This window comes from Nyctereutes procyonoides, unplaced genomic scaffold (genome assembly GCF_905146905.1).
Source record: "Nyctereutes procyonoides isolate TBG_1078 unplaced genomic scaffold, NYPRO_anot_genome, whole genome shotgun sequence".
Lineage (NCBI taxonomy): Eukaryota > Metazoa > Chordata > Mammalia > Carnivora > Canidae > Nyctereutes > Nyctereutes procyonoides.
In genome coordinates, this window is record NW_026575125.1 from 44,412,824 (window position 1) to 44,425,208 (window position 12,385).

Consider the following 12,385-nt stretch of genomic DNA (forward strand, 5'->3'; position numbering starts at 1 on the left):
CAAGAAGTTACCGTGGCCAAGTTCTAAAAGGGTGTTTGTTGCTTGTGTTCTCCTCTAGGATTTTGATGGAATCTTGTCTCACATTTAGATCTTTCATCCATTATGAGTTTATCTTTGTGTATGGTGTAAGAGAATGGTCTAGTTTCATTCTTGTGCATGTGGGTGTGCAATTTTCCCAACACCATTTATTGAAGAGACTGGTTTTTTTCCACTGGATAGTCTTTCCTGCTTTGTCGAATATGAGTTGACCATAAAGTTGAGGGTCCACTTCTGGATTCTCTCTTCTGTTTCATGAATCTATGTGTCTGTTTTTGTGCCAGTACCACACTGTCTTGATGACCACATCTTTGTAGTACAACCTGAAAATGAAATAAAAGGCATTCAGATTGGCAAAGAAGAAGTCAAACTCTCCCTCTTTGCAGATGACATGATAATGTACATAGAAAACCCAAAAGACTCCCCCCCCAGATTGCTAGAACTCATACAGCAATTCAGCAGTGTGGCAAGATACAAAATCAATGCCCAGAAATCAGTGACATTTCTGTACACTAGCAATGAGACTGAAGAAAGCGAAATTAAGGAGTCAGTCCCGTTGACAATAGCACCCACATGCATAAGATACCTAGGAATAATCCTAACCAAAGAGGGAAAGTATCTATACCCTAAAAACTATAGAACACTTCTGCAAGAAATTGAGGAAGACACAAAGAGACAGAAAAATATTCCATGATCCTGGATTGGAAGAATTAATATTGTGAAAATGTCAATGCTACCCAGGGCAATTTACACATTTAATGCAATCCCTATCAAAATACCATGGACTTTCTTCAGAGAGTTGGAACAAATTATCTTAAGATTTGTGTGGAACCCGAAAAGCCCCTGAATAGCCAGGGTAATATTAAAAAAGAAAACCACAGCTGGAGGCATCACAATGCCAGATTTCAGGTTGTACTACAAAGCTGTAGTCATCAAGACAGTGTGGTACTGGCACAAAAACAGAAACATAGATCAATGGAACAGAATAGAGAATCCAGAATTGGACCCTCAACTTTATGGTCAGCTCATATTCGACAAAGCAGGAAACTATCCACTGGAAAAAAGACAGTCTCTTCAATAAATGGTGCTGGGAAAATTGGACATACACATGCAGAAGAATGAAACTAGACCATTCTCTTACACCATACACAAAGATCAGCTCAACATCGATGAAAGATCTAAATGTGAGACAATATTCCTTCTATCTCGTTAAGCCTCGTCGTTACGACCTCCAGTTTGGATTGCATCTCATTTAATTGATTTTTAATTTTGGCCTGATTAGTTCTAAATTCTGCAGTCCTGAAGTCTCTTGAATCCTTTATGCTTTTTTCTAGAGCCACTAGTAGCTTTATAATTGTGCTTCTGAATTGGCTTTCTGACATTGAATTGTAATCCAAATTTTGTAACTCTGTGGTAGAGAGTACTGTTTCTGATTCTTTCTTTTGTGGTGAGTTTTTCCTTCTTGTCATTTTGCTCAGTGCAGAATGGCTAAAAATAAGTTGTACTGGAAAAAGGAGAAAAAGAGAGAAAAATCGGGGGGTGGGGGAACAAAGAAAAAACAAAAAACAAGGAGGGTATCCTCTGATTCTCTATACTGTAAATCCCTCAACTTACCCTGGAACTTTCTAGTGCTGCTTGGTCAATAACTTGCTTTTCCCCTGTCCTTCCAGGTGGTCTTCTGGGGGAGGGGCCTGCTTTGCTGATTTGAGGTTGTGCACCTGGGGGAGCTGCCCAGCCCCCTGCCAGGTGTATGGCTCAGTGGGAGCTGTTTATCCTGTGAGGCCCCTGCTCCCTGGTGGCCCTGCTCAGTCCCAGGCACAAGGTGACACCAGGAGGAACAACAGTGGCGGTGGCCAGCTCTCCAGTTCTGGAGTCAGCTTCCACAGGAACTACTGCAGTTCCCAGTCTATGGGTTCCTGGATGCTCCGGGGTGGGGGTGCTGATCTGCACAGCTCGGGGCCACCCAGAGGCAGGAGCTTCCTTGCTGCCCTGCGTCCTCCCGGCCTCTGCCGAGTTCCGGATCCTGGGCTGTGTCCCCCAGCGCCCTCGGCTCTGGGGCCTGCACTGCTGGAATCCCGCTCCCGGGGCCACGTGGAGCCGCTGCCTGAGTTGCTCCCAGGCTTGCCAGGCGTGAATTCCAGCCCTTTCCGGAGCTTGCCCCGTGGTGTGTGGCGCACTCTCCTCTGGGGAACAGTTCCTCTGTTAGTGCTCCTGGTAGCATGATGGTATCCCTGCCCCTCCTGGGATCCTGCCCGAGTTCCCTGGGAGCACCTTTCCATCTAAGAAGATTTGTACAGTTTCGGCTTCTCCCGGACTGGCCTTTCCTGTCCTGGGGGCACTCGCCACCCCCCTTAGCTCGGCTCCTGGCAAGGGATCCTCCCCCTTGGATGCTTTTTTATTTCATTTTTTCCTCGTCTTCCTACCTTGATAGAACCACGAACTCTTCTCACTGTAGCATTCCAGCTGTTCTCTCTGTAAATCTCAGGCCGAATTCATAGGTTTTCAGGATGATTTGAAAGTTATCTAGGTAAGTTGGTGGGGATAGGTGACTTGGGGACCCTATTCTTCTGCCATCTTGCCCCGCCTCCCTCTCTGTAAAAGTTTTATAGTTTTCTTTTCACAATTAGTTGGAATTTATTTTTGTGTATCGTATGAGGTAGAGAATTTATTATTTTTTTCTGAATGATATATCATTGGTTCCGGGACTATTTACTGCACTCTTCTTTCTCCACAGATTTATAATGCTGTGTCTATCATATACCAAGTTGTAATAGATGTATATGTCTGCCCTTAGACTTTCTATTCTGTTCTATTGGTCTATTTTTCTGTATCTATACTAATACTATATTGTTAATTACAATAGCTTTGTAATGCATGTTAATATTTGGTAGGGAAAGACCTCTTATTCCTCTTCCTCAAAAGTATATTTTTTACCCTTTACTTTTCCATACAGATTTTAAGGTAAGCTTAATATGATCTATAGGAAACATTGAGATTTTGACTTGAACTTCTTCCTATTTATTGGTTTATAGATCCTGTTACATCTTTTCAACAATGCAAGTGGTTCATCCCTCCTTTTGTCTAGGTATCTTTAATACCTTTGAAAAAATGTTTTATAGTTTTCTCCATAAGGGTGTCATGCATATTCTTTTAGAGGTATTTCTATGAACTGTAAGTTTTTGTTGCTCCCATGAGTATTTTTAAATTACATTTTTTAACTGATTGTGACTGGTGTATGGGAGTGTTTGATTCTGGTGCACTGTTTTTAGAACCATTCACTTTGCTTACCTCCTTCTCTAGGTCCAATTGTTGTTTATAGGTTTTGTTGAATTTTTATATAAACTTTATATAAAATATACTTAGAAGTATGTAAATCTTAACTATACAGCTCACTGAATTATCACAAAGTGTTTTGGGCTTGTTAGTGTAATTTGTGAATAATTGTAATTTTTCCGCTTTCAGCCCTATGCCTCCAAATATTGATATCATTTTGTATAAAATAAAATAGAATTTCTTTTCTAAAGCAATTTCACTGAAGTGTTTCTGAGGCTTTGTGCTCTAAATAGTGGTGTTTGATATCTAAATACTTTTGAAGTTATCGAAGAAAGGAAATTATCTTTATTTGGAAATTCCAACAGTACTTAATAAAAGAGCCTTGATCACTTATGCAAAGTCCCATTTGCTGTGTAAAGTGACATATTCACAGGATCAGGACATCTTGGGAAGGTTATTATTCTGTCTAGTATACCAGGTTAATGAGTTAATAAACAAGATATCTAGTTAGAATTACACATTTCTTTTGTAGGTTATTTTCATAGTTTGTCAATTTCTAAAGTTGTGGGAGTCCTTACAAAATGTCTTTCTTTAAATAGTACTTCTAAGGAAAGATTTATATTAACAAAGAATAGAACTAGTTGGTAAGTTATTATTGATAAGTCTCCGTATTGTAAAAGAGAACTAGATTGACATTCTTGTTAAAATGTTTCAATTTAATATCTAAATTAAATTTAGATTATTTGAAATAAGTGTGAAGTACTATGGTTTCTATCCCTCCACAGCTGGAGGGAAGAGAGTACAGAGCCTTTATGTCTCTGTAAGTTTCCTTTTTGTTGATTGTGAAGATTTGTATTTGTAAAGTTAGGCTCTGGATTCCATAAGTTAATTTTAAGTAAAAAGCGAATCTGGAGCCTAATTTTGCTTGTGGAAATGGAGAAAGGGCTGAAAAGAATTTTATTATCAATGAAACACTATATCTTGTGCCTTGTAAAGTAGTTAAGATTCAGTGTGATCACTTCACAAGGCCCTGACGCCTGTTAAGTGAGAGAAGTTTGAGCAGTTCAGAGTATTAAAGAATCCTCTTTCTGTACTTTCCACCTTTTTGTCTCTTTGTACTGTACTCTAATACTTTTTTTTTACAAATTATTAATCTCTTGATTAATGCAATCTCTTGGGTTTTTCATGTGAGATGCTATATTTTTCTTCCAAAAGTTTGATTAGGTTTGTGATATATTATGTATTATGGTTTCCTGATGCTTGGAAATATCTTCAAGTTTGTTTACTTCTTTATCTGTAGTAAAGTTGTTATCTTACAGTTTGTTATTTGCTAACCCCAGTGTTAAGTCTTTTATCAGCTGATCCTGCTGTTTTGCCTCTTTATCTAATTCGCCTCAAGGATCCCCAGGGCTAGTCATGTAATTTAGCCTGAACTGCAAAATGACCTGCTTGCATTCATTCAACCCCCTGAGAGGGTAGCCTTTTGGCATCCCTGCTTATTGTAGGGAGAGTCTCCTATTAGTTTTCCTACTCTGTGTAGATCTGACTTTAATCTGTCTCTTTTGCCTATAAAACAACCAAAATGAAAGTTAAAATTTTATTGGGAATGGATAGATATCCTCAGGGCAGAAATTGCCTCCCTGCATATCTGTTTCTCTAGATTCCCCTTTTCTCCTGCTGTGCCCTGTTGTTTCCATATTTTAATTGCCCTCTATTTTTACTGTTTTTAAGTAGATGTTGTTTCTCTTTTGTCAAAAATTTGTTTTGTTTTCAGCATGAGGGTTTGTCCAAACAGCCTTGTGGGCAATTACCAGAAATATGAAAATTTCCTGTAACTCTTTCCTACATTTTCTTTGAGATTAAGTTTAGGCTCAGAACTTTTCGTTACCTTGTAGGTTTTCTTTACTTTATGGATGAAACATCCAGGGCTCAGAAAAATAAAGATACTTTCCCAAGGTCATATACCAAGTAAGTAGTAATACCGGTTTTGAGCCCAGCTCTGTCCAGCCCTGAAGCCTGTGTGCATAACCAGTTCAGTGCACTGCATCCTTTAGATTCCATTGTTTTTTGTGCCTGGAATATGGGACATCTAGGAGAGTAAATGTCATATTGTTTTCTCCTGTCAGGTTTTTCTCCCTCAAAGTCAGCACTCTCTCTTGTTCCTGGGGCACACATGCATTTCTATGCCTCTTTCAGAAGATCCATGCCTGTTTCTGAGACATCCTATTAAATAACAGACCCTCTTCTACCACCTACACTGTACCTTTCAGAACTGAATTTAGGGGCAGTCAGTTTCCCAGCTTTAACTACAAAGTTTTATGTTCTTTTTAACTGCAGGATTTTCCACCTCGAAAGACCAAAATGCATTCCCAGCTCAATTTGGAAAGATCTAAGGACAAAGGGATCGAGGAAGAAATTCTCTTAGGTGAGCAAAGAAGGGAGAATGAAACAGGTAGGAGCTTGAGAACTTGTTTTGTTAGTGTTAGGATGGTTTTGGATTTTGGTTGGTGAATGCCCATGGCACCTTGACTTGGTGGAAAACACAGGAGTTTTGTAGCTGGACATACTTGAATTGACACTAGGTTCCCTTACTTACTCTAAAATATTGGGTAAGCCAGTTCTCTTTTCTGACATCAGTTTCTTCAGCTATACGATTTGAATAATACCTATTTCTCAAGGTTTCCATTTGAAATATAATTAATATATTTTGGTGAAGTGTTTGTGCTTGGTACATGCTTACTAAGTATTTGTAGTATTATTATCATTATTGTTACAACTATAGGGGCAGAAAAATGTTCCTTTTTTTTTCTAGGTGTATTTAATTTTCTGTTTGCATTTCTTTTTTGTGAATGGTTTACTCATGTTCTTTGCCCATTTCTGTATGTGGGTCTATCATTTAGTTGATAAAATTTTGACTAGGAATAGTGTCTACTTCAAAGAGGGAAATTTCAGAAAAAAATCAAAATTCTAAAGAATGTTATGGATCTAGAATCCAAGGCTGCTTCTCTACTGTAGAGAAGACTTGGCATGTGATGACATAGGCTGAAGGAAAGCTTGGCAGAGAAGGGTCTAATATACTCATTTTTCTGTGGAAATCTGCTGTGGGCACAATACCGCCACTTAGAAAAAATAATCCTACCGAAGAAGACTGTAAGTACCTTGACTGAGGAAAGACTGAGCTAGATGTTTTATATGAGGAAAACCTGTAGGAGAAAGAGCAGAGAGGTATGGTTTATTTATTTATTTTAAATTTTTTATTTAAATTCAATTAATCAACTAATCAACATAGAGTATATTATTAGTTTCAGAGGTAGAGTTCAATGATTCATCAGTCTTGTATACCCAGTGCTCAATACATCACATGCCCTCCTTAATGTCCATCACCCAGAGATGGGGTAACTGGGTAGGTAACAGAGGTATAGTTTATAGGACTAAAACTCTGCAAAGGTTTTAGAATTTGTGAGACGCTGGAAAATTTCCAGTGGGTAGAAGTGCTACATGTATGATTAATGTCTAAAAGCCTTTCGTCGATGTTGAAGGCTGATGCCTCAGAGTACTCATAGTAGAGAGAAACCCTATGAAGGTAATGAATATAGAAGTTTCTTGTCATGATGCCCAGCTTATATGACATCTGAGAATCCCCACCTGAGAATTTATTAATTCATATGGCTATGAAAACAAGGGAAGGCCTTCAGGCAGAATTTAATTCTCTTTTCAACACCAGAGATTTTATAGGGTAGGAAAACTTTCCCAGTGTGAGAGAAATAACAGTGAGTAATCAAGCTTTTTCAATCATACGAAAATGCACAGTGGAGAAACTCTGTGAATGTGTTGACTATGGGAAAGACTTCAGGACAAACTCATACTTTTTTTTTTAATGTAAGAGAGTTCATAGAGAAGAACTCTATGTTTGCAATGCTTGTGGGAAGACTTGCAGATCCCGCTCAGACCTTACTCAGTATGAAAGAATTGGTAGTGCAAAGAAACCTTATGGTGTGTAATGAGTGTGGGAAAGGGATTTTGGTGATATCAGTCCTTATAAAACATCAAAAAATGTATAATGGAGATGGAAGGAGGAGATCCTTGTTTAACATCTGTAAATTCATAGTGGAGAGAAACTGTACCCATAATAATAAGCCTTCATTTAGAGGCTAAGTCTTAACTATCATCAAATGATTCATAGAGGCAGGATCTTCTATGTATGTAAAAAATGTGAATCTGCTTTCAGTAGGATTTAGTCTTATTTGACATCAGTGGGTCCATAGTGGAAAAGAATCTTTCAGATGCAGTGAATGTGGAAAGGCCTTCCATTTGAAGTATAATCTTACTCAGCATTAGACAGTACAGGCATCTTACTAATGTAATGCTATGGAAAGGTCTTTGTGAGAAAATCAGATTGTAGTAAAAATGAAAATAAAGATTCATAATAAAAGTTGATTAAAATACATTTTTCCCATATAATTATACACCTACCATGTGCCAAGCAGTATAAGAACTTTATGTAGTCTGTTTAATCATTTAACTGTTGCAGCAATCATGTAATATAGGAACTCTCATCCTTGTTTTACATGTGAAGAAACTAATGAAATGAGATGGAAGAATTTTCCCAAGGTCACATAGCTATCACTGGAAGAGCCAGGATTTGAATATTACATCATTTAATTGTTATGGTTTTATAATGACAATGTGTAAATATTCAGAGATGTGTTAGCCTTTATTTGTCACTAAGAAATGCATTCCAGAAATTGGAATTCACTCGTCAGTGCAATGAGTTTTGGAAGCCTTACGTCAGTTTTGGGATCTGGTAGATACTCCCAGAAACTCCACATTGGGCTTCATAAAATGAAGTAAGGGTTATAAAGAGTTAATCCTGTAACTCTCTTTGAATGGGGATTACCTCTGGAAAGATTTCATTAATAGCAAAATTCTGTTCTCAAATGTCCATCCTAACCACTTCTCATGGCTTAGGCAATTTGGTGTACTATAGAGAACACAGACTTGGGGATTAGCTTGGACAGCTTCATCATCAGGAAATAAGGGAGAGCAGCAGTCCAATTCTAAAATAGACTGAGCAGAAATGGAAGACAGATGTGCTGGGAGCTTTAGGAACAGAGCCAGGTCATTTTAGGAATTATAACTAGACAAGCCAAAATAAACAGAATCTAGCCCATAAGATGTAGAGAAACTAGATTGTATACTATGATTTTCCTCCTTGGATGGGTATAGATACAGGTTGCTTGTCTGTCACCCAGTATTCAGAGGAACTGCTACTTGATAATGCACAGGAATATTCATTGTTCTAGCAGTGAAAGATCAGTGTGACTTCCAGAAACCCTAAGTATAAGAAATAATAATAAATTGATTTTTATACCCTCTCATTCTAAGGAGGCAACATGGTATAGCAGAAAGTATCTGGGTTTTAGAACTGGATATACCTAGATTTATTTCCCAGCTTAACCACCTTCTAGCTATGTGACTTAATTACATTAACAAATCTCTCTGAGCTTCACATTGTTCATTTTTAGGTCTTCTAATACCATGCCCAGTTGTGAATATTCAAAGGATTATAAGGGATATAAAGTGTCTAGTATAATGCCCGCCACGTAGTACACACTTAATGAATGTTTGTTATTATTTTTGTTGCCAGGGCCTCAAGCCTCTATAATACAGAATTCTTCCACCCTTGTGGTTTTACAGCTGTGTTGAGATATTAATCCCTTTAGACCATGGGGCTTCTGCTAACTCATATGGTACCTTTGTGTAAATTGGAAAATGGTACCTCTTTATCAAAATACTTTATTACTACTTGTTAGAAAAATGTCATAATCAATATAAGTATCTATGATGTTGTAATGTGAATGATATTCTACAGAATCACATGATGCACAGTTTGTGCCACCTGCATTTGGTAGGCTAAATAATGGACCTCCAAAAATGCCCTTTTTTATGAGAGAGAGTGAGAGAGCATGCACAAGTGATGGGGAAGAGGAGGGGCCGAGAGAAAGGGGTAGAGTGAATCCCAAGCAGGCTTCACACCCAGCACATAGCCTGATGTGGGGGCTCGATCTCATGACCCTGAGATCATGACCTGAGCCAAAATCAGGAGTTGGATGCTTAACTGACTGAGTCACCCGGGAGCCCCACAAAATGTTTGCCTCTTAATTTACATTCAGAACCTGAATGTAAACTTGATATGTTACCTGAAATGGTCGAAGGGACTTTGCAGATATGATTAAGATTTTGAGATGGCAGAGATTATTCTGGACTGTTAGGGTGGGCCCAGTGTAGTTACAAGGGTCCTTATAGGAAAGAAGATCAGAGTTCTAGATAGATGATGCAATGAGGACAGAAGCAGAGGTCAGAGAGGAAAGAAGATGTTAAGCTGCTGGCTTTCATGATTAAGAACCAAGAAATGTAGGCACTTGCTAAAAACTAGAAAAAGCAAGGAAATGGATTCTCCCTTAGAGCTACCAGAAGGAATGTAGCCTTGCAAACCCATTGTAGATTTGTGACTGCCAGAATTATAAGAAAATAAGCTTATACTGCTTTAAGACACTAAGTTTGTGATAGTTTGTTGTGGCAATAAGAAATGAATTCCCTGCATAGGCGGCCCAGTTTGCCTGGAGTCTCCAGGCCAGTTACTTGTGGTCATGAACAGTCTTATACCTCCATGAGCTGTACATAAATCATCATTTTATTTATGCGTTAATGGATTTTGGTATTTGGGAAAAATGCTCCAAAAGATTGTTTTTCCTTTGAGAAAGAGGTTTTTAGTCTCCACTATACTTTTCCAGGGGGTCTAGATACAGAAGGAATGAATAAGATAAATTGATCCATTGTTTCTCTAAGTATGATAGGCCTGTTACCTGGTTTCTCAGGTGTAGTACTTTGCTTGTTATCAGATTTTTGATCCTCAGAGATGAATATTTTCTGAATGAATTGATAAAACTGGAGTATAAATCAGAACAACAGTATATGGGGTTTTGTGTTTTTTGATGACAAGATGTCTCTTCAGTGGGTGATGTTGGATGCACATGGACAGAACTTACCTCTCAACACCCAATTTTTGCTACAACATTCCTTTGTTATATGTGCCATTGCTGTAGTCATACTGTTGCAAAGATTGTTTAGGAGATACTCTGCCTAATCCCATATTAATTTGCTTAGACCAACTCTGATAATTACTGAGGCACATCATTGTGGTGCCCTGCACTCCTAGAAGAGAATTGTATATCTCATGCCAATTCCAACTGATTGAAGTAGATTTTCATGGTATGCTGTCTTGAGAATGACTCTGAGGTCCAGGGAACTATATTGGGGTTGATTACTGATGTCTGCCATGGATGTGAGATTGGTGTCAGACTGGCCTCCTATATTACATCCTCATGATGACTCTTATTCAGAAACATTTGTTAAGCGTCTTCTCTGTGCCAAGCACTGTGATAGATGCTTTGAGTAGAGATGTTAATAATATGCTTCTGCTCCCAGAGGAGCTGATATTAGTAGAAGAGACAGGTAAACAAATATACACAGCAGAATATTACACATGTTTGATAAAAAAATACATATAGAATACATTAGAGACATAAAGGAGGAAATAGTTAATTCCAGTGGGTGGGAGAGGGTTCCAGAAAGAAATTAATGCTTAAGTATTGAAAGGTATGTAGATGCTATCAGTGTTAACTGCTGGGGCTGAGGAATAGAAGAGAGTTAGTCCAAGCAGTGGTGGTATGAGCAGAGATTTATATGAAATATCTCTGTTTATAGTATGTTTATGGTCCCTTTAAGAAGCTAAGTGTAGTTGGAACATAGAGAATGAGAGAGGATGTAATGAAAAGGAGACAGTGGTTAGATCAGGGAGAACCTTGAATGCTATACTAAGAACAATGGAGAGATATTTGGAAATTTTAATCAATAGATTAACAGAATCAGATTTGTATTTTAGAACTATCCAGTGGATGAGAATAAAATGGGTAAACTGGAAAAGATAGAACTGGGTATAGGAAGACTAATTCACAGGCTATTACAGAAGAGAAGAGATGTTGAAGCCTGAGTTAAAGCAACGGGAATGAAATGAGAATACACATGTGAGAAACTATGATCACTGGGATGCCTGGGTGGCTCAGTGGATGAGTCTGCCTTCAGCTCAGGGCATGGTCCTGGGGTCCTGGGATCGAGTCCTGCATCGGGTTCCCCACGGGGAGCATACTTCTCCCTCTGCCTATGTCTCTGCCTCTCTTTCTGTGTCGCTCATGAATAAATAAATAAAATCTTAAAAAAAAGAACTCAGTCACTGACTAGATATGGGAGCAGGGCAATGGAGAAGAAGGAATCTAAGATCTTCCATTTTCTTTCTGCCTTAGGTGGTTGAGAAGACATTAAAGCCATACTATGAGGGCTGCCTGGGTGGCTGAATTGATTAAACATCTGCCTTTGGCTCAGGTCCATGATCCTAGGGTCCTGGGTTTGAGCCCCACATCTGGCTCCCTGCTCTCAACTTCTCCCTCCCTCTCTGCCCCCCTCCCCTTGCTTGTGTGCACATGCTCTCTCTTGCTCAAATAAGTAAAATCTTTAAAAAAAAAAGTGTCATTCCATGAGCTGGAGAATTTAGAACTAGGAAGAGATTTGAGGTGGAGGGCTAGAAATGATGAGTTTCAATTTTGAGCATGCAAAATCTCAGGTACCTTCAGAGTGTCCAAGAGGATTTATCCAGTAGGCAGGCAGGAATTTATTCTGCTGCCATGAAGTAAGATTATGGATAGATTTGGAAGTCATCAAGGATAGAGGTGGTGGTTTTAAGGTATGAATGAGATTTCTCCAGGGGAGTGTGTGGAGTGAGGGAGAGAAAGGCAGGGCCGGAGAGCATAGCAGAATCCCAGAAACACAGGCATTGTAATGGAGGGAGGGCAAAGCAAGCTGAAAAAGCTGCAGGGAAGGTAGGAGGGGAACCAGAGGAACTTGTGCATTCAAGTTGTGCCCTCTTGTGGTGGTCTGAGTTTCTTTCCCAGAATAAATCTCTTTCCTGTCTTCAGTCTCCCGTCTCTCCTGTCCCTAACTGATTTGGACCTATAATTCT

General features: G+C 38.9%; 1 protein-coding gene across 4 annotated transcripts in view; it reads left to right on the forward strand.

Moving 5' to 3' along the window:
• Positions 1-12,385, forward strand: part of MAGED1 (MAGE family member D1) — a 55,715-nt gene that overhangs the window by 15,188 nt on the left and 28,142 nt on the right. For 2 of the 4 annotated variants that reach the window (XM_055337654.1, XM_055337650.1), the window contains one exon: positions 5,647-5,734. The exons of 1 other annotated variant lie outside the window; for it this stretch is intronic. In XM_055337654.1, coding sequence (XP_055193629.1) covers positions 5,671-5,734 — 64 coding nt within the window. In that variant the 5' untranslated portion in view covers positions 5,647-5,670. Of the gene's footprint in view, positions 1-5,646; positions 5,762-12,385 lie in introns of those variants that run through there. One more of the 4 variants, XM_055337653.1, reaches the window with a different exon arrangement.